General features: G+C 64.9%; 1 protein-coding gene across 3 annotated transcripts in view; it reads left to right on the forward strand.

Annotated features, from left to right (window-relative positions):
- Positions 1-587: 587 nt before the first annotated feature.
- The window catches only part of HSPG2 (heparan sulfate proteoglycan 2), a 42,789-nt gene continuing 19,357 nt past the window's right edge, over positions 588-24,019 (forward strand). For 2 of the 3 annotated variants that reach the window (XM_030963639.1, XM_030963640.1), the window contains exons 1-42: positions 6,516-6,595; positions 6,720-6,788; positions 7,004-7,113; positions 7,201-7,259; positions 7,860-8,020; positions 8,197-8,322; positions 9,023-9,268; positions 10,376-10,495; positions 10,568-10,699; positions 11,653-11,797; positions 12,472-12,620; positions 12,700-12,846; positions 12,922-13,085; positions 13,156-13,332; positions 13,792-13,988; positions 14,065-14,212; positions 14,301-14,428; positions 14,498-14,584; positions 14,675-14,733; positions 14,806-14,873; positions 15,378-15,518; positions 16,147-16,323; positions 16,423-16,602; positions 16,775-16,893; positions 16,969-17,080; positions 17,159-17,272; positions 17,353-17,480; positions 17,558-17,644; positions 17,729-17,778; positions 17,862-17,950; positions 18,027-18,167; positions 18,248-18,439; positions 19,143-19,235; positions 19,328-19,408; positions 19,489-19,719; positions 20,629-20,742; positions 20,832-20,959; positions 21,040-21,126; positions 22,116-22,342; positions 22,421-22,531; positions 22,611-22,711; positions 23,429-23,609. In XM_030963639.1, the coding sequence (XP_030819499.1) occupies positions 6,752-6,788; positions 7,004-7,113; positions 7,201-7,259; positions 7,860-8,020; positions 8,197-8,322; positions 9,023-9,268; positions 10,376-10,495; positions 10,568-10,699; positions 11,653-11,797; positions 12,472-12,620; positions 12,700-12,846; positions 12,922-13,085; positions 13,156-13,332; positions 13,792-13,988; positions 14,065-14,212; positions 14,301-14,428; positions 14,498-14,584; positions 14,675-14,733; positions 14,806-14,873; positions 15,378-15,518; positions 16,147-16,323; positions 16,423-16,602; positions 16,775-16,893; positions 16,969-17,080; positions 17,159-17,272; positions 17,353-17,480; positions 17,558-17,644; positions 17,729-17,778; positions 17,862-17,950; positions 18,027-18,167; positions 18,248-18,439; positions 19,143-19,235; positions 19,328-19,408; positions 19,489-19,719; positions 20,629-20,742; positions 20,832-20,959; positions 21,040-21,126; positions 22,116-22,342; positions 22,421-22,531; positions 22,611-22,711; positions 23,429-23,609 (5,344 nt within the window). In that variant the 5' untranslated portion in view covers positions 6,516-6,595; positions 6,720-6,751. Of the gene's footprint in view, positions 666-5,640; positions 5,771-6,511; positions 6,596-6,719; positions 6,789-7,003; positions 7,114-7,200; positions 7,260-7,859; positions 8,021-8,196; positions 8,323-9,022; positions 9,269-10,375; positions 10,496-10,567; positions 10,700-11,652; positions 11,798-12,471; positions 12,621-12,699; positions 12,847-12,921; positions 13,086-13,155; positions 13,333-13,791; positions 13,989-14,064; positions 14,213-14,300; positions 14,429-14,497; positions 14,585-14,674; positions 14,734-14,805; positions 14,874-15,377; positions 15,519-16,146; positions 16,324-16,422; positions 16,603-16,774; positions 16,894-16,968; positions 17,081-17,158; positions 17,273-17,352; positions 17,481-17,557; positions 17,645-17,728; positions 17,779-17,861; positions 17,951-18,026; positions 18,168-18,247; positions 18,440-19,142; positions 19,236-19,327; positions 19,409-19,488; positions 19,720-20,628; positions 20,743-20,831; positions 20,960-21,039; positions 21,127-22,115; positions 22,343-22,420; positions 22,532-22,610; positions 22,712-23,428; positions 23,610-24,019 lie in introns of those variants that run through there. The other variant, XM_030963638.1, reaches the window with a different exon arrangement.

Below are 24,019 nucleotides of genomic sequence, written 5' to 3' on the forward strand. Positions count from 1 at the left end.
CGATGCCATTCCCAGCCGTGTCCCGGTGTCCCGGTGTCCCGGTGCCATTCCCCAGCCGTGTCCCGGTGTCCCGGTATCCCGATGCCATTCCCAGCCGTGTCCCGGTGTCCCGGTGCCATTCCCCAGCTGTGTCCCGGTGTCCCGGTGCCATTCCCCAGCCGTGTCCCGGTGTCCCGGTGCCATTCCCCAGCCGTGTCCCGGTATCCCGGTGCCATTCCCAGCCGTGTCCCGGTGTCCCGGTGTCCCGGTGCCATTCCCCAGCCGTGTCCCGGTGTCCCGGTGTCCCGGTGCCATTCCCCAGCCGTGTCCCGGTGTCCCGGTGTCCCCGGTGCCATTCCCCAGCCGTGTCCCGGTGTCCCGGTGCCATTCCCCAGCCGTGTCCCGGTGTCCCGGTGCCATTCCCCAGCCGTGTCCCGCGTGGTGTCCCGGTGCCATTCCCCCCGTGTCCCCCCGTGTCCCGCGCTGCCCGGCCCCTCCCGCGCGGGCCGGGGGGGGGGGGGGGGCGGGGGCGGCCCCGGCGGCGCGGCGGCGCGGAGCGGAGCGGAGCGGAGCGAGCGGGGCGATCTCGGCGGGGCCGCGCGGCAGCGATGGGGCGGCGGGGCCCGGCGGCGCTGCGGACCCTCCTGCTGCTGCTGCTGCTGCTGCTGCTGGGGAGCCTCCTGCGGGTGAGTGCGGCCGGGGCCCCCTCGCCGAGCTGGGAGGTCCCGGAAAGGAGTTGGGGGTTGGGGTCCCGCCAAGGAGTTGGGGAGCTCTGAAGGATTTAGGGGTAAGCTGAAGAGAGCCGAGGTCTCCACCCGCGGATTTGGGGGCTCTGAAAGGAGCTGAGGGGCTTTGTAGGAGTTGGGGGCTCCCCCCGCGGAGCTGGGATCCCCAAAGGAGTCGGGGTCCCTGTAGGAGTTGGGGTCCCCTACAGTCCCCGGAGCGGGAATTCTATGGAGCAGTTGTGAGCCCCCGTGGTTTTGGGGTGCCTTGAAGTAGTTTGGGCCCATAAAGGAGCAGGGGTCCCCGCAGGATTTTGGGATCCCCTAAAGGATTTGGGTACCGCGGAGCTGGGGTCCCCTGAAGGATTTGGGGTTCCCTAGAGGAGTTAGGACCCCTTCCCCGGAGTTGGGGATCCCTCTGGGAGTCGGGGTCCCCCACGGAGTTTGTGTCTCTTGAAGGACTTGAGGATCCTCGTTACCGCGGAATTGGGGTCCCCCAGGACACCAAGGAGATGTGGGGGTCCCTGCTCCTTAAGGGATTGGGGTGTCCCCCCTGTACCAGGGGATCCCTGGCACCCTGCTCCCCTCCCCAAGGGACTGGGGGTCCCCCCCTGTACCAGAGTCACTTGGAGACCCCAGGGCCCGCCCTGTCCCATCTGGGAATTGCAGTGTCCCCCCAAAGGACAGGGGGGGTCCCTCTCCCCATGCCCTGCCCCATCTGGGAATGGGGTGTGTGGGGTCCCCCTGCCTGTCCTCTATGGGGTGTGAGGTCCCCCATGGACTGGGGGTGCGTGGGGTCCCCCATCCCCATACCCCCGTGGGAGTGGGGTCCCCGTGACCCCCGTGTGAGGGTCCCAAGCTGGGGGGGGGCTCTGTCACCCCCCGTTCCTTCAGGGAATTGGGGTCCCCCGTGACCCGGAGTGGGGATGGTTCCCATCACCCCATAAACCCACCCAGGGTGGTCCGGCCCCCCCATCCCCACACCCTGCCGTGGGTGGGGTCACTCATAGGGACACCGCTGTCCTGCTTTTGGGGTCCCCCCCCCGGCCGCACCCGCACCCCATCCCCCGCCCCAGCTAAATTTAAAGGGTGATGGCGGCGCCGGTCACCCTAAAAATAACCGTCCCAAAATACCCCCCCGGGGGGGGGCGCTGCGCCTGGGGGTGCCCCTGGGGGGGTCCCCACCCTGCTGGGGGCAGGGGGCGGGGGGTGACACCTGTGGGTACCCCCGGGGGGGGTTCGCGCCGTGGGGCCGATTTACGGGGGGGTCCCCGGTGGGTGCGGGGCTGGGGGGGGCAGGGGGGTGGTTTGGGGTTGGGCGGGTGCCCGGGGCGGAGAACAGAGGGGGCCTTGTGCTCGGGGCCGGGCTGGCAGCGCGGCCCCCCCGCTGCCCCTGGGGCTCCCACCCACGGCCCGGGGGGACAAACGGGGGGATCCCCGCTTTACCCCCCCCATCCTGCTGAGGCACAGGGGGGATTTGGGGACACAGCGGCCCCATAACCCCCCCCGGCCGGGATGCTGGGCCCTACATCCACGTAGGGGTTCCCACGCGGCCCACGGAGGGGTTTGCCGTGGGGTGGGGCGCGGGGGTGCCACCTCCAAGGGCCGCGAAGGGTTAATGTGGTGGGGGGGAAGGCGAGGGCGAAGCAGGAATGCGCGATAAGATCGGCGTGCCCGGGGGGAAGGGCTGGGCAAGGGGGGGACACCCCACGCGCTCCGCACACGCGTGTGCCCGGGACACGCACGGGGGGACACGGGCACGGCGCTCCCCGCGCTGCTGGGGAGGCTCCTGGCACACCTGGGGGCATCTGGGGACACCTGGGGCCATTTGGGGCTACCTGGGGGCATTTGGGGCCGCCTGGGAGCGCTCGGGGGCACTCGGGGACCCTCCGGGCCCGCGGCTCGCATGGCCTCTCGCCTTCGGCTCGTTCCCATCGCCAAAGATGGCCCGGCTATGGGATGAGGAGGAGGAGGAAGGCGGGGAGGAAGGTCAGCTCAGATTCTGGGTCCTTGCCAGGACTCCTGGGTTTCCCCCTTGCCGTGAAAACCCGACGCTGCCCCAAAGTCTTGCTATCTCACAAAAGAACCTACTCCCCCCCAAAAAATCCCCCCCGAAAATCTGTCTATCCCCCCCGGAAAAAAAACCCATCTCCACTCCCATATCCATCTCCCCCCACAAAAAAAACCACTCCATATCCCTTCCCCAAAAATCCATTTCCCTCCCAAAACCCACCAACCCCCCACATTTCCACCCTCCAAAAATCCATCTCCACTCTCCAAAACCAATCTCCCTGCTCAAAATCCCATCTCCTCCTCTAAAATCCCCCCTAAAATCAAAGTCTCCCCTCCAAAACCCATTCACCCCAAACCCGCTCGCCCGGCCCCCCCATCCCGGGTCCTCCCGGGATAAATTAGGCAATGCCAGCAGGGAGGAATGCAGGGGGGAGGGGGCAGGGCAGGCGCATATTTGGGGCCCCCCTGCCCGCCCGGCTGCGGCTTTGACCCCGCAGCTGTTTCACCCCCAAATCCCGGGGGTGGATGGAGGGGACGGGGACGGGGGGGTGAGAGCAGCTGCCTCTGCCCCCCCCTCCCCCGGGACCAGCATCCCACAGCTGTGCTGGCAGCCCCCCCAAATCCTGGGGTGACCCCCATCCCCCCCAGTCCTCGGGGACCCCCGGCAGGGGGGAGAGGGGATTTTTTCATGGGGGAAGCACCTTTGAGCGTGACCTTGGGGGAACAATAAGCCGAGGGGGGATTGCTATTAATAACCCCCCCCGGTTATTATTCCTGTGCTGCGTCACCTCCTCTTCCTCACCCGGATGAATTAACGGGGGGCATCCAGATTTGGGGGCCACTTCGAGATTTGAGGAGCCACGTCCAGATTTTACTGGGGGAACATCCAAACTGCCGGGGGACGCCGAAATAAGGAGGGTTTGAGGTGTTCCCCCAGTTTGGGGCGCACTCTGGAAGCGGGAGGTGGGCAGGGTGGTGCTTCCTCACCCTCCTCTTCCTCGCCCCCCTCCCCCCCACGACTTTTCCCCAGGGTGCGGGGCAGGATTTGGGCCGGGGAGTGGAAAATGTGAGCGGCGGCGGCGGCGGGGCCGTGGCGTCCGGCCGGGCGCGGTGCCCCGGCGGCAGCGGGGGGGTCCCGGGCGTCCGGGGGTGCGGGGCCGAGGCGCGGGAGAGGCTTCCGGTAACCGGAGAGGGGGATTGGCCCCGACCCTGCGCGGACACCGCCGGACAGCCGGCCCGCAGCTGCCCTTCCTCCGGCCGGGCCGGGGCTGCGGAGCGGGGCTGGGCCGGGATGCACGAGTGGGGAGCGGTGCCAGGACAGCCAGGGGCTGCGGAGCGGGGCTGGCACCCACGGGCTCGGGGCACGAGTGGGGAGCAGGGGCTGGGCAGTGGGGCACGAGTGGGGAGCGGTTCCAGGGCACCCAGGGGCTGGGGAACAGAGACTGGGCGCCCACGGGCTTGGTGCACGAGTGGGGGGCGATTCCAGGGGCTGGGGAACAGGGGTAGCACCCGGGGCTCGGTGCACGAGTGAGGAGTGATTCCAGGGACTGGGGAGCAGGGACTGGGCACTCACGGGCTCGGGGCACGAGTGGGGGGCGATTCCAGGGGCTGGGGAGCAGGGGTGGCACCCAGGGGCTCGGTGCAGGAGTGGAGAGCGATTCCAGGAGACCCAGGGGCTGGGGAGCAGGGACTGGGCACCCAAGGGCTTGGTGCACGAGTGGGGGGCGATTCCAGGGCACCCACGGGCTCGGGGCATGAGTGGGGGGCGATTCCAGGGGCTGGGGAGCAGGGGTGGCACCCAGGGGCTCAGTGCATGTGTGGGGGACGCGGTGGCAGAGCCCCCGCACACTCGGTGTGGGGACCGAGCAGCCACACGCGTGGGGACAATGGCAGAGCCCCCACTGGCCGGGTACACGCGTGGGGATGTGGGGTGAGCGCCCAGTGCGCATCTGGGGAGCGGCAGAGCTGCCCAAGCACACATGGCCTCGTGCCTCAGTTTCCCCTTGCACGGGGGCTGGGCTGGCACCCACGAGGGACCCCTTGGGGTGTTGGGTCCTTCTGTCCGTGTGGGAGCGTCCCCCCCCGTGTCCCCCGCGTGTCCCGTCCCCCCTTGTCCCGCCTAATCCCCCGGCGCTTGTTTGCACAGCAAAGTGCTGCTGCGACGGATTCCTGCCGGGGCCGGGGTGGGGGCACCGGGCTGGGGCACACCCGGCTGGGGCACACGCGTGTGCTCGGCCCCGGGGCACCGGGCACACCCGGGCACCGGGCTGGGGCACACCCGAGTACCGGTACCCACCCGGGCTGGGGCACACGCGTGTGCCAGGACGCGGGTGTGGCAGTGCCAGTGTTCCCTGGCACCTGTAGGCGTTCACAGCCACCTGTGGGTGACTGTGCTGCTGCAAACACACGCGTGTGCACGGCCGGCCGTGGACGCGCCCCGGCGCTGGTGCAAACACGCGTGCACGGCCACGTGTCAGCATGCACGTGGAGCAGGGCAAATGCGTGTGCACACGCTTCCCGTGTTGCTGCACACGCGTGTGCACACCGGGCTCCCCGGCACACACCCCAGTGCCTGCGCATGCACGTCCCGGTGCCGGTGATCCCGGTGATCCCGGCGCCGGTCGGGGCAGGAATGCCGCGGGTGTGTGATGAGCTCATCCCGCTCCCTTTTCCCGGTGACGCCACCGCACAGCCACGCACCCCCACCCCCGTCCCCCCCGGGGTGACGTGTCCCATCCCACGGTGGCCCCGTCCCGTGGTGGCCCCGTCCCACAGTGACCCCATCCCCTGGTGGCCCCATCCCGTGGTGGCCCCATCCCATGGTGGCCCCATCCCACAGTGACCCCGTCCCACAGCGGCCCTGTCCTGTGGTGGCCCCATCCCCTGGTGGCCCTGTCCCACGGTGGCCCTGTCCCCCTGTCCCCAGGTCACCGGCGGTGCCCGTGCCTGGGCTGATGCCTTCCCCGAGGACACGGTGGCCGATCACGTTGGGGACACGCAGGGACGGCGCTACTACCGGCACCTGTCAGATGACGAGGACCTGGTGGCCTCTGGAGGTGAGGGGACACCAGGGTGGGTGGGTCCTGATGCCACCCTGGGTGCCACTTGCACAGTCCTCAATGAGGATGGCGCTGGGGCCTGGTGGGAAGGTCGGTGCCACCAGGAGTGGGAGTCACTTTGGGTGAATGTCACCGTGGGTGGGTGTGGCAGGAATGGGTGGCACCAGGTGGGGGTGTTACCATGGGAAAGGGACCTGATGGCACCCAGCACTACGGTGGCACTGGGTGTGTGGGTGCCACCCAGAATGCTGCTTGCAGTGTCCTCATTGTGGTTGATGCCACTCGGGCTGGTGGCATCTGGTGATAAGGTGGCACTGGGTAGATGGATGTCACTGCGAGCGAGTGCCACTCGTGCTGCCCCAGCCACAGATGCCAGCAGGATTTGGTGGCAGATGGTGGCAGGGTGGCACCGAGTGGGTGAGCATCACCGTGGGTGAATGCCACCATGGGTGGCTGTCACCGTAGGTAGAACCACCCTGGGTGCTCCCATGTTGTCCCCAGGGCAGATGGCACTGGTGTCATCTGGCAGTAAAATGTCACCAGGTGGGTGTGTGTCACCATGGGGGTGTGGATGCCCCCCTGGTGCCACCACATGGTCCCCATTGTGGGTGGCACTGGGATCTGGTGGCATTTGGTGGCAGTGGGTGCCACCGTGGGTGGGTGGGTGTCACTGTGGGTGGGTGCCCACGCATGGGGACCCCGCGGGCGGGTGCCACCCTGACGCTGTGCCCGTGGCAGATGGCAGCGGGGAGGATGGCAGCGGTGTCCCCTGGCCACCGAGAGTCAAGGCCCCGCCTCCCAGCAGCGGGCTGGCACCCACGGGTAAGGGGACACTGTGGATGGCACCTGGCCCCGGGCTGGGCCCCACTGCTGGCACCGCTCTCAACCTCTGTCTCCTCTTCATCCTCCTCTTCCTCTTCCTCCTCCTCCTCCTCCCCGGGGGCAGCGCCCGGGCCCCGCCCAGCCGCGCCCGCGGGCATGGTGGTGGCCGAGCCCGAGGACGACCCCCCGATCAGTAAGTGACACTTTTTGCTGCACCCCCGCTTTTCTTCCTCCTGTGCTTTACTGGGTGGGATCCCAATCCCTGTGGGGAGGGAGGGGGGGACACATCTGGATGGGGGGGTCGCAGCTGGGTGGGGGGTCACATCTGGGTGAGGGGGATTTTTCGGGTGTGCAGGTGCTGCCCACCCCATTTTTGGCATCCCCAACTCTGGCACCCCCCACCCCCAGTTTATTTCCGGGCTCTGGTGAACTTCACCCGCAGCATCGACTACAGCCCGCGGCTGGAGGACCCTGACTCCGAGGAATTCCGGGAGATTTCCGAGGCCGTGGTGGACACGGTGAGCGCTGGGGGGGCACTCGGGGGGTGCAGGGGTGGGGGGCACCCGAGGGACCCTCCTGAGCCCTCATTTCCTGCCCCCCAACAGCTGGAGTCCGAGTATTACAAAGTGCCTGGGGACCAGGTGGTCAGCGTGGTCTTCATCAAGTGAGTGGGGGGGTTTGGGGAGTTTTGGGGGGTTTGGGAGTGTCCAGGGGGGTTTAGGGGGTTCAGGAGGTTGGGAAAACAGCTGGGGCATCTGGGAGAGCAAGGCATCATCTGAGGGGATTTTGGGGTGCAATGAGGAGGTTTTGGGGTGCAGCAAGGAGCTTTGGGGTGCGCAAGAAGCTTTTGGGCGTGCAGGGAGGTTTTGGGGATGATGGAGATGTTTGGAGGTGATGGGGCAGATTGGAGAGGAAGGGGACGTTTTGGGGTGTAATGAGGGGCTTTTGGGGTGCAATGAGGAGATTTTGGGGTGCTTTTGGGAGGACAGAGAGGTTTTATGGGTGTTGGGGTGGATTGGCAGTGATGGGAATGCTTTGGGGTGCAAAGAGGGGTTTTTGGGTTGCAGTGAGGACGTTTTGGGGTGCAGCGAAGAGCTTTTGGGAGTGCAGGGAGTTTTTGGAGCTGACTGATGCATTTGGAGATGATGGGATGGATTGGAGGTGATGAGGAATTCCTGGGGTGCCGTGTGGGCAGTCTGGAGGCTCGGGGCCGGTTTGGGGGTGCAGAGCGGCCGTTCTGGGATGCTGACCCCTTGTCCCCCAGGCAGCTGGACGGGGATGTGTTCGTGGAGCTGGACGTGGGCTCGGAGGGGAACGGGGACGAGGAGCAGCTCGGGGGGGTCCTGCGGGACCTGCTGGCCGGGGGCTCCATCGCCTCCTACCTCACCTCCCCCCTGGGCTTCCAGTTCCGCCGCCTGGGAGCCGGTGAGGCCTGGGGGGGTTTGGGGGGAGCCCCGGGGGGGTTTGGGGCGCTCTGGAGCAGCTTGGGGCCAGAAGACTCAAAGCAGCGCATCCCAACCTGTGTTGCTCCGCTGGGTGCATTATGGAGGGGGGGTATTTTGGGGTGCTCCCCTGACCCTGTGCCCCCTCCCTGGCCACAGTGACCCCCCAGCCACGCGCTTGCACCGCGGGGGAGTTCTCCTGTGGGAGCGGGGAGTGCGTGGCCCTGGAATATCGCTGCGACCGCCGGCCCGACTGCCACGATGCCTCCGATGAGGAGGGATGTGGTGAGGCAATGGGGCACCCCAAAACCTCCTCTGCCCCCTCCAACCCCCCCCGCCCCCGTTGCCCACCCCATGGCCCCGACACTGCCCCTCTGCACCCCCTCTCCTGCCTATAACCCTCCTGTAGTCTCCTCCTGCACCCCCACTTTCCCCTTTAACCCCCTGCCCCCCATTTTATCCCTACACCCCCATAAACATTCCCTGCAACGCCTTTTTCCCGTATACCCCCTTATGCTCTGCTGCCCCCTCATTTCCCCCCAAACCCCCCTGCACCCCATGAACACTCCCCACGCCCCTTTTGCCCTCTATAGCACTCTGCACCCCCATTTCTCACTTTAACCCCCCTGCACCCCCATTTTACCCCTATGCCCCCATAAACACTCCTCACACCCCTTTTTTCCCCCATATAGCCCCATTTTGCAGAGCGCCCCATTTTGCCATTACACCCCCCCAAAAGCCCCCTTGCACCCCTCCCACACCCCTTTTGCCCTCTATAGCACTCTGCACCCCCATTTCTCACTTTAATCCTCCCGCACCCCCATTTTACCCCTATGCCCCCATAAACACTCCTCACACCCCTTTTTCCCCCATATAACCCCCCTGCACCCCATTTTGCCCCTAAACCCCCCCCTTGCACCCCTCCCCTCCACCCCCTCCCTCCTCGCCCCCAAATCCCCCTTAACCCCCTTTGATCTGCCCCCAGAGCCCTCCCCACGGCCGCCCCCCAGCACCGCCCGCCCGGCCACCACCACGCGCCCGCTGAGCACCGTCCCCGTGGGCACCACCCCCGCGTCCCCCCTGCGCCCCTTCACCCCACGGCCCCCCAAACCAGCGCCCGGGGGGTGCCAGGGGGGCGAGGCGGCCTGCAGGGACGGGCGCTGCGTGCCCCGGGACTACCTGTGCGACGGGGAGCGCGACTGCGCCGACGGCTCCGACGAGGATGCCTGCGGTGGGTCTGGGGGGTGGAGGGGCTTTGGGGGGCTCTACCTGCACTTCAGCAGGACATGGCAAAGCCCTGGAATAGCTGGCAGGGCGTGGCTTGGGCACGTGCGCTCTGTGCTGGGCTGGGAAGGGCTGATGGAGAGCTGGGAGATGGGGCAGTCGGTGTTGGGTCACCAGATGTGTCCCCCGGGGATCCCTGTTGGGCCCAGTCCTGGTCAATGTCTTTACTGATGGTCTGGGTGAGGGCATTGAGGTCCACACCAAGCTGGGTGCAGGTGTGGATCTGCTGGAGGGTTGAGGGCTCTGCAGAGGGACCTGGACAGGCTGGATCCAAGGGATGAATCCATGGGTGTGAGGTTTAACCAGTCCAAGTGCCGGGTCCTGCGCTTTGGCCACAACAACCCCTGCAGTGCTACAGGCTGAGGGGCTGGAGAGCAGCCAGGCAGAAAGGGACCTGCAGGGACAGATGGACAGCAGGCTGGACATGAGCCAGCAGTGTGCCCGGGTAGCCAGGAAGGCCAATGGCTCCTGGCCTGGATCAGGAATGGTGTGGCCAGCAGGAGCAGGGCAGGGATTCTTCCCCTGTACTCAGCAGCACCTCGAGTGCTGTGTCCAGTTCTGGACCCCCCAGTTTAGGAAGGCCAGGGAAGGGCTGGAGCGTGTCTAGAGAAGGGCAACAAGGCTGGGGAGGGGTCTGGAGCACAAGTCCTGTGAGGAGCGGCTGAGGGAGCTGGGGGGCTCCTAACCCAGGAGAAAAGAAGGCTCAGGGGGGACCTTATTGCTCTACAACTCACTGAAAGGGAGGTGCAGCCCAGTGGGACTGAGCTCTGCTCGCAGAGAACTCGGAACAGGATGAGAGGACACAGCCTTGAGGTGGGCAAGAGAGGTTTAGGCTGCACGTTAGGATGAAGCTCTACACAGAAAGGGTGATGGGCACTGGAAAGGGCTGCCCAGGGAGGTGGTGGAGTCACCATCCCTGGAGGTGTTTAAGGAAAGTCTGGATGTGGCGCTCAGTGCCATGGTCTGGGTGACAAGGTGCTGTTGGGTGATCAATGATCTCAAAGGTCTTTTCCACCCTGGGGTTCCGGGTGCTGACCTGCCCCGTGCCCCCCAGGCACCCCGTCCCCCTGCGAGCCCAACGAGTTCAAGTGCGCCAACGGGCACTGCGCCCTCAAGCTCTGGCGCTGCGACGGCGAGAACGACTGCGGCGACGGCTCCGACGAGAGCGACTGCCGTGAGTACGGGGGCTCGGGGACGCCGTGGGGACACGGGGACGCGGCTGACACCGTGCTGTGACCCCCTGCAGCCACCAAGGCGCCCGGTGCGGCCTGTGGGCCGGCGGAATTCCGGTGTGTGTCCAGCGGGAGCTGCATCCGAGCCAGCTACCAGTGCGACAGGGAGCCCGACTGCCCCGACCGCAGCGACGAGGTTGGATGTGGTGAGTGACACCAGAGGGGACAGCTCGGCAGGCAGGGGACATGGGGACCAAGGCTGCGCTGGGGATGATGTGCCAGGGATGCTGGGGGCATTGGGTGCTGTGGCACCAGGATGGGGACACTGTGCCCGAGCTGTCCTTGGGGTACGGGGCTGTGTCTGAGCTGTGCCAGGGACACTGCTGTGACACCAGGCTGGGGACGCTGCCCGAGGGCCTTGCGACATTGCAGAGGGCTGGGGACATTGTGTCATGGTGCCAGGCTGGTGGCACTGTGCTTGGGGACATTGTGCCATGGCACTGGGCTGAGGACTCTGCTCAGAGCCAGTGCCACAGGACCATACTGGGGACACTGTGTTTAGGGACATTGTGCTGTGGCACTGGGCTGGGGACTCTGCCCAGAGCCAGTGCCACAGAACCATATTGGGGACACCGTGGCATGGCGCTGGCTGCCACACTGGGGACAGTGTCACACTGGGAAGCCTGTGTCATGGCACCAGGCTGGCGGACCCTGTGCTGGCAGTTTGTGCCCAGGTGGTGCCACGCTGGGGACATGTCATAGAACCAGACTGGCCACCACACTGGGGACCCTGTCCCCAAGCTGGACTGGAGACAGTGCCAAAGAACCTGTCCCCAGGTGGGTCTGGGGTGGCAGTGACAGTGTCCCCATCTTCCAGCGGTGCCACAAAGAGCAGATGGTATCAGTGGCAGTGACAATGACAGGGTGACAGTGGCAGTGTCCCAGTTCCCTGGGGCGCTGGCGGGGCAGGTGGTGCTGATGGTAGTGGCAGTCCAGAATGACAGGGGTGACAGTGACAGTGTCCTTGACACCTGGGGTGGGTGGTGACTGGGCCAGTGGTAGTGGCAGTGACAATGACTGACTGGGTGCCGGTGGCAGTGTCCCTGTCCCCCGGTGGTGGCAGTGGCGGTGACAATGACTGACTGGGTGCCGGTGGCAGTGCCCCCACAGGTGGTGACGCTGCCGCGGGAGTCGGTGAGGGCGGTGCCAGGCCAGACCGTCACCTTCACCTGTGTGGCCACCGGTGTCCCCACCCCCATCGTCACCTGGCGCCTGAACTGGGGACACACCCCCAGCAGCCACAGGTGGGCGGGGCCGAGGGCGGGGCCTAAGGGGTGTTGGTTGCGGGTTGGAGGAAGGGGCGTGGCTTGTCATGGGAGGAACTTGTGATTGAGTGTGGGCCGTGATGGGAGGAGCTTCTATTTGGGGTGGGGTCTGTGTGGGCGGGGTTTGTTTGGGGGAGGAGGTGCTGGGTCAAGCCTTGGGGCGGGGCTTCTGTGCAGGGTGTGGTCTGAGTGGGTGTGGTTTGGCAAATGGGCGTGGCTATCAGACACGTGTGACAATGTGGGCGGGGCTTGTGTGATAGGAGGAGCTTGCGGTTGGGGCGGGGCCGGGGTGTAAGCCGGGCATGCAGAGGGAATGGGCTCCTGGGCTGGGGCTGGGCACTGGGTGTGCGCGGCAAACGGTGTGCAGGGCACTGGGTGTAATGGGTTTGCAGGGCGCTGGGTGTGCTGCAGGGCACTGGGTGTGCAGGGCACTGGGTGTGCAGGGCGCTGGGTGTGCTGCAGGGCACTGGGTGTGCCCGGTATCAGGTGGTGTGGGTGTGCAGGGCACTGGGTGTCCAGTCTATTGTGTGTACTGGGCGTGCAGAGCCCCGGGTGTGCCAGGTGCTGTGTGTGCTGGGCACGGGGTGTGTGTGGCTCCCGGCTGTGCCGGGCTCCACTTGTGCCAGGCTCTGGGTAGCAAACGTGCCCCACAGGGTGTCGATCGTGAGCGAGGCTGGGCAGGGCACCCTGACAATCCGGGACGTGAAGGAGGCTGATCAAGGCGCCTACACCTGCGAGGCCATCAACACCCTGGGCATGGTGTTTGGCATCCCTGACAGCATCCTCACCGTCACCCGCCCCGGTGAGCCGCCCCTCCCCGCTCCATGCCACCAACCCCGCCGTGGCACTGTCACCATCACCCACGGTCTCATCTCCCACAGGGCCATGTCCCGAGGGCCACTTCCAGGTGACAGGGACATCCCGCTGCCTGCCCTGCTTCTGTTTCGGTGTCACCACCTCCTGCCGCGCCACCACCCGGCACCGCCACCGCCTCCAGCTGCGCTTCAATCGCCCCGACGACTTCAAGGGTGAGCTGTGGGGACAGGGGACAAGGGCTGGACAGGGGCAAGGGACACAGCAGGGGCTGAGCGTTTTCCTTGCAGGTGTCAACGTGACGGTGCCAGCAGCGCCATCGGCACCGGTGCTCTCGGCCACCCAGCTCCACGTGGATGTGGGCACTGAGGAATTCCAGCTGCTGGACCTGTCCCGCCGCTTCCTGGCGCTGGACGCCTTCTGGGCACTGCCAGAGCCCTTCCTTGGGGACAAGGTGATGCCGGGGCAGGGTCAGGGCTGGGCACAGCAGTGGCATGGCTGCTGACAGCCCGCTGTGCTGGCAGGTGGACGCCTACGGGGGAGCGCTGAGCTACGGGGTGCGGTACCGGCTGGGCCGGGGGCCCCCCGAGCCCACCGCCCACCCCGACGTGCTGCTGCGGGGCCACGGGCGGCAGCTGCGGGCACGGGCTGGTGACACCCAGCCTGACGTTCTCAACCGGCGGCATGTGCCCCTCACCGAGGTGGGCGTGAGAAGGGGGGTGGTGGTGGCGGTGGGGAGGTGATGCTGGTGGCGATGGGTGAGTGATGCTGGGATGGGTGGGTGATGCTGGGGATGGGTGGGTGATGATGGGGATGGGTGGGTGATGATGACGATGGGTGGGTGGTGCTGGGGATGGCTGGGTGATGATGACGATGGGTGGGTGATGATGAGGATGAGTGGGTGATGATGGTGGTGGTGATGGATGAGCGATGGTGATGGTGGTGATGCAGATAAGGAGTGGGTGACACTGGTTGTACTGGTGGATGGGTGAACCCAGGGATAGGAAGGAGATGCTGATGAAGGGTGGGTGATGCTGGTGGCGAGGGGGTGACGCTGGTAGCAGTGATGCTGATGATGGGCACTGATGCCAGTGGGGACAGGTGGGTGATGCCAGCATTACCATCACCCTGCTGTGACACTGCTGTCACCGTCCTGGCAGGACCACTGGGAGGACGAGCAGGGTGCCCCTGTGAGCCGGGAGCTGCTGCTGCTGGTGCTGCAGGGGCTGGAGGGCATCTTCATCCGGGCGGTGTATGACGGGCGCATGGCCAGCGTGGGACTCAGTGACGTGGCCATGGACATCACCAGCACTGCAGACACCGGCCTGGGGCCAGCTGCCGATGTCGAGGAGTGCAGGTGAGCACTGGCAGCAAGGCCAGGGGCTCAGTGCCACTGCTGCTGTGATGCCGCTGTCACGCTGCTCTGTCCCCAGGTGCCCCGTGGGCTACACGGGGCTGTCGTGCCAGCGCTGTGGCCCCCGTTTTGAGCGGGTGACGAGGGGACCCTACCTGGGGACTTGCTCTGGCTGTGGCTGCCACGGCCACTCCAGCACCTGTGACCCCGTTTTTGGGCACTGCTTGGTAAGGAGTGAGGTGTTGACAAGGTGACAAGTGCACAGGGACACAGCACAGGATCACCACTCCCCTGTGACGTGTGTCCCCCTCCCAGAACTGCCAGCACAACACGGAGGGTCCCCAGTGTGAGAAGTGCAAACCTGGCTTCTTCGGCGATGCCACCAAGGGCACAGCCACCGCTTGTCACCCATGTCCCTGTCCCTACACGGAGCCATCTCGCAGGTGGGTGCTGACCCCAGGGACCAGCCCCTGATATCCCCACCCTGGTGTCACTGTCATTGTCACCCACAGGTTCTCGGAGTCCTGCTTTTTGGACACAGATGGCCAGGCCACCTGCGACGCCTGTGCCCCTGGATACGCCGGCCGCCGCTGCGAGAGGTGGGTGGGGGGTCCCTCCCCATAACCCCCCCACCTGACACCCCCACCCATCACCCACCCATCACCCACCCATCCCACACCCATCCATAGGTGCGCCCCAGGCTACGAGGGAGATCCCATCCAGCCAGGTGGCAAGTGCACCCCGATTGGTGAGTGGAGGGTGCTGGTTGGGGGTCCCTGCACCCTTGGGTGCCCCCCACCCTCACCCTCGCTGCCTGCAGGCCAGGAGCTCATCAAGTGCGATGCCCGCGGGGGCCAGGACGAGGCGGGTGGCACTTGTCGCTGCAAGGTGAGGGCAGGGGGCTGGGGGACAGTGGGGCAATATTGGTGGGGACAATGGGGTGGCAATGGGGGGCTGGGTGTCCCCCACTGCACCAGCCTAGTCCCAGGTACCCAGTCCCTGCCCTAGCACCCGTCATACCTCTGCCCTATGGCACCCAGTCCAGATCCCCTGAGGCAACCAGTCCCACCCTCCCATAGTACTGAATCCCAGCCCTGTGGCACCCAGTCCAATCCCTGGGGTGCCCAGTCCAATCCACCCAGCACCAATCCCATCCCCTGCCCCATGGCACCCAGCCCAACCCCCCAGCAGGACCCTCTCTAATCCCCCATAACACCCAGTCTGATCCCTGGGGCACCCAGACCAATCCCCCCAGCACCGATGACAACCCCCCCATGGTACCCAGTCTGGTCCCTGGGGTACCCTGTCCCACCAGCCCCCCCAGTCCATCCCACCCCCTGCAGCCAGTCCCACCCATTTCCCTGCTCACCCCTGCCCTCCCTGTGCCCCCAGCCCAACGTCCGTGGCCGGCTCTGTGACTCCTGTGCCGCGGGCACCTTCCACCTGAGTGCTGCCAACCCTGCGGGCTGCCTGCCCTGCTTCTGCATGGGGCTGTCCCGCTCCTGCGCCAGCTCCGCCTGGCACCGCCACCAGGTACCCACAGCACGGGACAGGCTGGGCCATCCTGGGCCATCCTGGGCCATGCCGTGTCTTGTCATTGTCTTGATATGCCATGCCATGCCTTGTCATTGTCTTGAAGTGCCATTCCATGGCATGGTGTGTCTTGTCATTGTCTTGATGTGCCATGCCATGCCATGCCTTGTTTTTGTCTTGATGTGCCATTCCATGTATGCCACGTCTTGTCATTGTCTTGACATTCCGTGCCATGCCATGGCATGTCTTGTCATTGTCTTGACGTGCCGTGCTGTGCCATGCCATGTCATTGTCTTGATGTACCATGCCATAGTAGTGCCATGTCTTGCTGTGCTGTGCAGTGACGTGCCATTACACGTTGTCTCGTGCCATATGGTGCCATGCCACGCTGTGAACTGTCACGATACATGTCACTGTGCCATGCCACATGGTGCCAGGTAGCACCACGTTGTGCCGTGCCATACCACAATGTCATGTCACCCAAGCCATGGTATGCCATGTGGTGCCATGTCATACAACACACATGTTGTGCCTTGTTGTGCCATATAGGGCCATGCTGTGCCATGTAGTGTCCTGCCGTACCATGTAGTGCCATGCCAGGCCATGCTCACCACAATCCCTCTGCCAGGTGCTGCTCAGCTCTGAGGACTCGGCCCCGCTGCCCCTGGCCAACCTGTCAGGGTCCCGGCTGGCGGGGCCCGTGCCACACTTCGTGTCCCCGCGTGAGCTGCGCTTCGATGCCTTCCGAGAGCTGCCACGGGGCGCTCACTACTGGGTGCTGCCTGCACCCTTCACCGGGGACAAGGTGACACAGCCGCTCTGGGGACACCTCTGTGCCTCTCCGTGTCCCCACTGCCCGCTTCGGGGAGCGGGTGGCCCCGAGCCATGCTGAGTGTCCCCACAGGTGACAGCGTACGGCGGGGAGCTGCGGTACACGGTGACACACCGAGCCCCGGCGGGCGCTCCCCTGTCCCCCCGGCACCCTGACGTCCTGCTCCAGGGCAATGGGATCCTCCTGGAGCACTTCTCCAGTGCCACCCCCCCGGCCGGTGTCCCCACCACTGTCACTGTGCCCATCCGTGAGGTGAGAGGGGTCCCTGTGTGACACCCAGCGAGAGGGGTCATGGAGGGGGGTGCTGGGGAGGGTTGGTCTGGGGGCCCCAGGCTCAGACTGGCTGCCATGGGGAGGTCACCCCGGATGCCCCAGGGTGCAGCGGGGGATGGCAGCCCCCATGTCACCCTGGTGTGTGTCACAGGCCGCCTGGCGCCGCGCTGATGGGCACGATGCCACCCGCGAGCACCTCCTGATGGCCCTGGCCGACGTGGACCTGTTCATGATCCGGGCATCCTACTCAGAGCAGCCAGAGGAGAGCAGGTGAGCTCCTGGCGGGGCCAGGAGGGGATGCAGCAGGGTGGCAGGGCAGTGCTGACATCCCCTCTGTCCCCGCAGGCTGGCCGATGTCACCCTGGACGTGGCAGTGCCACACGCCACCGGCCGCCCGCCCGCGCTGGAGGTGGAGGATTGTGCCTGCCCCCCTGGGTACCGCGGGGCCTCATGCCAGGTGAGACCCTCAGGTCCCCTCACTGCCACCGTGGGGATGCTGAGCCGTGTCCCACCCCACTGACACTGTCCCCTCTAGGACTGTGACACCGGCTACACCCGCAGCAGTGCCGGGCTCTACCTGGGCACCTGCGAGCCGTGCCAGTGCCACGGCCATGCCAGCGAGTGCCACCCTGACACCGGCGTCTGCCAGGTCAGCTGGGGACACCCAAGGGACTGCCCAGGAGCTCCCATGGCAGGGACACCGATGCCACCCACCCCCTTTCTTTACAGGGCTGCCGAGATCACACTGAGGGTCCCCAGTGTGACAAGTGCCACCCTGGCTACTATGGCGATGCCACCCGGGGCACCCCAGGCGACTGCCAGCCCTGTCCTTGCTATGGACCCCATGGGAACAGCCAGTAGGTGCCATTCCCTGGTCTGTCCCATCCCTGAGGACCCTGCCTGGGTGTCACCTGTCCCTTTGTCCCCTCCACAGGGTGACAAAGATCTGCTTTGAGGACACTGACGGGCAGCCCACGTGCAGTGCCTGTGCCCCAGGGCACAGCGGGCGCCTCTGCGAGAGGTGACAGGGACACTGGGGTGGGGCAGGGGGTGTTTTTGGGGTGACTGCTCCTCTCACTGCCTCGTTTGGCTTTGTACCCCATAGGTGCTTGCCCGGGTACGTGGGGGACCCGCTGCGGGGAGAGCCGTGCCGAGGTGAGTGTCACAGGGCAGGACAAAGTGGTGTCGCCTGTGGTGGCACTGAGGGGGGATGTGGCTGACTGTGTGTCACCCCCCAGTGCCAGGTGTCCCCGGTGCACAATGCCAGTGTGACCCACGAGGCAGCACCAGCGAGGGCTGCGATGCCAACGGGCAGTGTCACTGCAAGGTGAGCCTTGTGTGTGTGTGTCCCCAACCCCGGGAAGGGTGACAGGGCAATGTCACCACGCTCTCTTCCCCCCCAGGCCAACGTGGAAGGTCCACACTGTGCCACGTGCCGTCCCCACCACTTCCACCTGAGCGGGGATGAGCCAGCGGGGTGCCTGCCCTGCTTCTGCATGGGCATCGTCCAGCACTGCACCAGCACTGCCCACGCCCGCGGCACCGTGAGTGCGCCCTCCTGTCCCCACACGCCCCCAGGGTGTCCCCACCTGTCCCACACCCCTCTCACCCCTCGATCCCGCAGATCCGGACGTCCTTTGCCCCGGGGGATGCCCAGGGGTTCGCCCTGGTGAGCCGCCAGCGCAGCACCCGCGTGGACAGCGGCTTTGGGGTGCAGCCGGGGCACCCCCAGCCCCACCTGACCTATGAGCGCCTCGGGGAGCTGCCCCCCGACTCCTACTACTGGCAGCTGCCACCTCCCTACCAGGGGGACAAGGTAACAGGGTGACCCCCGGGAGGACAGGGGTGCCCGTGGGAGCCATGGGAATGCCCCACCAGGGGCTGCACCCCCTCCCCACGGGCACCCTGGGCACTGTCAGGGCAGAGGTTGGGCACAGCCTCCTTGTCTCTGCCCTTCTCCTTTTTCTTCTTCCTTTTCCCCTTTCCCTTCCCTTTTTCCTATTTCCACTTTGTCTTTTTCCCCTTTGCCACTTCTCTCTTCCCTTTTCCCCTTTTCTCATAATTTTTGCCTTTTCCATCCCTACCATGTGCCATCTCCATCATCATCCCCATTCTTTTCTTTCTCCTCTTTCCCCATCCCTTCCCTTCCCCATCCTCTTCCCTTCCTCATCCCTATGCTCTTTTTTCCCCTTTCCCTTTTCCCCTTCCACTTTCCCCTCTCCCTTTTCCCTCTCCTCTTCCTCATCCCTTTTTTATCTCATCACCTTCCCCATCCCCTTCCCCATCCCCGTCCCCATCATGCCAATCCTCTTCCCTTTGCCCATCCCATCCCATTATCCCATCCCATTATCCCATCCCATCCCATCCCATCCCATAATCCTATCCCATAATTCCATCCCATTATCCCATCCCATCCCATCCCATCCTGTCCTCTCCCCTTTGCCCATCCCATCCCGTTATCCCATAATTTATCCCATAATCCCGTTATCCCATAATCCCGTTATCCCGGTGTCCCACAGGTGGGCTCCTATGGCGGTCGGCTGCGCTACACCCTGAGCTACACCCCGGGGGGACAGGGAGCCCCCCCGCCCGACGCCGACGTCCAGATCACAGTAAGGGGGTGCAGGCTGGGATGGCACAGGGACACACCGGGTGACACCAGGACCCCCTGACCCCCTGACCCCCTTGTCCACCTTGTCCACAGGGCAATGACATCACGCTGGTGGCCTACCAGCCTGACCTGCCCCCGCGGACCCCCCAGGCCTTCGAGATCATTTTTCGGGAGGTAGGAGGTGCTGGGCAGCCTTTGTCCCCGATGTCCCCCTTTGGCACAGCGTGTCCCCCGCTCACCCCCCGTTCCTGCAGCAATACTGGCAGCGGCCAGACGGGCAGCCGGCGACACGGGAGCACCTGCTGATGGCACTGGCCGACCTGGATGAGATCCTCATCCGAGCCACCTACTCCACGAGCACAGCCGCGGCCGCCATCGCCGACGTGGCCATGGACACGGCCGTGCCCCCCCAGCCCGGCCTGCCCCCCGCCCCCGAGGTGGAGGAATGTCGCTGTCCCCCCGGGTACCACGGGCTGTCCTGCCAGGTGAGCCCAGCCCAGCCCTCCCAGTGTCACCCCAACTGCCCCATCACCTCCCTACCCTCATCCCCAGTATCTCCTCATTGTCCTCCTCATCACCCCCCAGCATCACACCAACCAGCCCAGGGTGACCCTCCATCACCACCATCACTCCTTTCATCATTGTCCCCATCATCAACCCCAGCATCCCCAAATCATGGCCAGTATCACTCTCCATCATCCCTCCAGCGTCCCTCATCATCACTCCCCTTCATCATCCCTCCACCCTCTCATCCCCTATCAAACCCATCATCACCCCGCCAGCCTCACCCCTGTGACCCCTCCATTCTCCCCACAGTATCACCCCCTCATCACCTTCCATCACCCCCAGCACTCCCTCCATCACACCTCCATCATTGCACCATCATCACCAGCAGTCCCATCGTTGCCCATCAACCCCCAGCATCCCTCCAATACCCCCATCACCCCCCATATCACACCCCATCATCACCCCCATGACCCCACATGAGCCTCCCCAGCATCACCCCTACATACTCCCACCCAGCATCACCCTCAGCATCCTCCATCAACCCCCCCAGCCCACCCATCATCATCCATCTGTCCCCAGACACCCCATCACCTCAGTATCACCCCCATCACCCGTCAGTTCTCCCTGCACCAGGGAGGATTTATCCCATCATTCTCCATCATCCCATCATTCTCCATTATCCCATCATTCTCCATCATCCCATCAGCCTCCCCCATCATCACCATCACTCCCCCATCCTCCCCCCCAGCATTACTGCCATCACCCCCATCACTCTTCATCACCCCCCAGCACCCCCACCATCACCCATCTGTTCCCCAAGCCCCCTCCCAGCCCTGCCCAGCCCCGTGCCCAGGGCATGGGGGTGCCAGCGCTGTCCCTCCCTGCAGGACTGTGCCCCCGGGTACACGCGCACGGGCGGGGGGCTCTACCTGGGCCACTGCGAGCTGTGCGAGTGCAACGGCCACTCCGAGAGCTGCCACCCTGAGAGCGGCGCCTGCTCCGTAAGGCCCCACGTCCCCAACCTCCTGGGGGGAGCTGTGGTGTTGGCCCAGCCCTGACACCCCCGATCTGTGCCCCCACTATCCCCCAGGGATGCTTGCACAACACGGCCGGGGACTTCTGTGACCAGTGCGCCCCCGGCTTCTACGGGGACGCCACCGCTGGGACCCCCGAGGACTGCCAGCCCTGCGCCTGTCCCCTCCCATACCCTGAGAACCAGTGGGTGCCTGCACTGGGCTGGGGGTGCTGGGCTGGGTGCCAGGGAAGGGATGTGCCCTCACCTTGCTCTGTCCCTGCAGGTTTTCCAGGACCTGTGAGAGCCTGGGAGGCGGCGGGTACTGCTGCACCGCCTGCGAGCCGGGCTACACCGGGCAGTACTGCGAGCGGTGAGGCTGCTGGCACCCCAAAACCTGCCCCAAAAACACACCCCCTGGGCTCACCCACAAACCCCATCCCAATATACCCCTCACCGACCCAATATACCCCTCCAAAAACCCACTCCATGGCCTCGCTCACAAAACCCATCCCAATACACTCCTCACCAGAACCAACCCCATATACCCCCCCAAAATCCACTCCATGGGCTCACCCCCATATACCTACCCCAAAACCCCACCCCAATATACCCTTCACCAGAACCAACCCCAATAAATCCCTCCAAAAACTCACTCCATGGGTTTACCCCCATATACCCACTCTGCTATTCCTTCCCTGATGGGTTCACCCCCATATACCCACCCCAAAACCCCACCCTGACTGAGTCACCCTTATATACCTACCCCCAAAGCCCACCTCCATTGCCTCACCTTCACATACCCTGATGGGCTCACTCCCATTTATCCACCCACACATTCCCACCCCAGTATACTCCTACTGTACCCACCCAATGTGCCCACCCCTGTGAGCTCACCCCAATACGTGCATCCTAAAGAGCATCTGTGTACTCACCCCGACATATGCACCCCAATTTATTCACTCCAGTATACTCACCCTGACAGCCTTTCCCTTACAGACCCACCCCAAAGCGCTCCCCAATATACCCACCCTAATACACCCACCCCAGTGTTCTCCTGCTTCACCCTCCCAATGTTCTCACCCTTATGAGCTCATTCCAGATTTTTGCCTGACATAAGCACCCCAATACACAGCACACCTACCCTGATGGCCTCACCCCAGTGGAGATACCCCAAAGTGCCCACCCTTATACCCGCCTTGACACAGTCACCACCCCGCTGTACTCATCCTGATGTACTCACCATGATGTGCTCACCCCAATATACCCCCCCAAAACACCCATCCCCATACATACCCCAAAGCACCCACCCCAAAGCACCCACCCTACCGGGCTCCCTCAAACCCCTGTTGTTCCCCGCAGCTGCGCCCCCGGTTACACGGGTGACCCCACGGTGCGGGGCCAGGGCTGTGTCCCCGCGGGGCCGCCCCCGGCGCTGGCTGTGCGCGTTCACCCCCAGCGCACGGCGGTGCCGCAGGGCAGCGCTGTCACCCTGCGCTGCCACGCCGCCGGGGACCCGCCGCTCTACTACCACTGGGTGCGAGAGGACGGGCGGCCCCTCCCCGAGGGTGCCCAGAGCCGCCACCAAGGTACTGGGTGGCTCCAGGGATGGCGGGGGACATCGGGGTGTCCCCAAGGTGTGGGGTGTCACCTACCTGTCCCCCCAGGTGAGGAGCTGCACTTCCCCAGCATCCAGCCCTCTGAAGCCGGTGTCTACGTCTGCTCCTGCCGCAACCTCCGGCACAGCAACGCCAGCCGTGCCGAGGTCATTGTCACCGGTAGGTCGTTGTCACTGAGAGGGGGGGACATGCATGGAGGGGAGGCAGGAGAGGGGCTCACCTCTCTGTGTGGGCGCAGAGACCCCCGACAAGCCCATCACCGTCACCGTGGAGGAGAAGCGGGTGCAGAGGGTGCAGCCCGGCGCCGATGTCACCTTCGTCTGCACCGCCAAGAGCAAGGTGAGGGGAAGCGGGCACAGCATGGCAGGGGTGCTGCAGGGCACCCCTGGGTGTGTGCAGGGACATTCAGGGCGTGGAGATGCCCCTGGGTGCCCACCTGGTCCTACAGAGCAAAGGGACACCAAGGATGTACTCATGGGGATACCCAGAGCACAGGAACCCCTCATATGTGCCCATATGGATGCCCCAAGCCCCCTTGGGTCCTTATGGAGCTCCATGGGACATCCTCTTCCCTTTGCCCATCCCATCCCCTTACCCCATCCCACTATCCCATCCCATTCCATCCCATCCTCTTCCCTTTCCCTATCCCATCCCATTATCCCATCCCATCCTCTTCCCTTTCCCTATCCCATCCCATTATCCCATCCCATTATCCCATCCTGGGATCCAGAGCACAGGAACTGCTGTGCCCACATGGACCCCCCAAGTCCCCTTGGGTCCTTATGTAGCTCCATGGAATATCCTCTTCCCTTTGCCCATCCCATCCCATCTCCTTACCGCGTCCAATTCCATCCCATCCTTTCCCTTTTGCCTATCCCATTATCCCATCCCATTCCATCCCATCCTTTCCCCTTTGCCCATCCCATCCCACCCTCTTCCCTTTGCCCATCCCATCCCATTATCCCATCCCAGGTGCCACCTGTTCCACAGCCGGGCACGTGCCCTGCCATGTGCCCATCCCAGCGGCCTCAGGCCTCCCCACCTCTGTCCCCCCAGTCTCCTGCCTACACCCTGGTGTGGACACGGCAGAACCACGGGACGCTGCCGGCGGGCGCCGTGGACTTCAACGGGATCCTGACGCTGCGCGGCGTGAGGCCCCAGGACGCCGGAGTCTACGTCTGCACCGGCTCCAACATGCTGGACATGGACCAGGGCACTGCCACGCTCTACGTGCAGGGTGAGCCCCCGCACTGTGCCTCACCCCGTGCCCATGGGGTGATGGGCAGCACCAGGGTGATGGGCAGATTGACTGCCCAGCCAGCAGGGTGATGGGCACACACAGTGCCAAGGCAAGGTGTGGTGGTTGCACTTGGCCCCCAGGTGCTGGGTTTGATGGGCACGATTGCTGTTTGGAGGTTGGTGCCCAGATGCCAGAGTCATGGACACATTCAATGCCTGGATACCAGGCTGATGGGTTTGCTTGGTGCCCAGTCCTTCAGGTGATGGGCACTCTCACCTCGCTGGCTCCTGTGGTGATGACACCCAGATCTGGGGTGATGGGGAACATTGAATGCCCAAACACTGGAGTGGTGGGCACACTTGGCACCCAGACACTGGGGCAATGGGCAGGTTTGGTGCCTGTATGCC

The sequence above is a fragment of the Camarhynchus parvulus genome, chromosome 21 (genome assembly GCF_901933205.1).
Source record: "Camarhynchus parvulus chromosome 21, STF_HiC, whole genome shotgun sequence".
Lineage (NCBI taxonomy): Eukaryota > Metazoa > Chordata > Aves > Passeriformes > Thraupidae > Camarhynchus > Camarhynchus parvulus.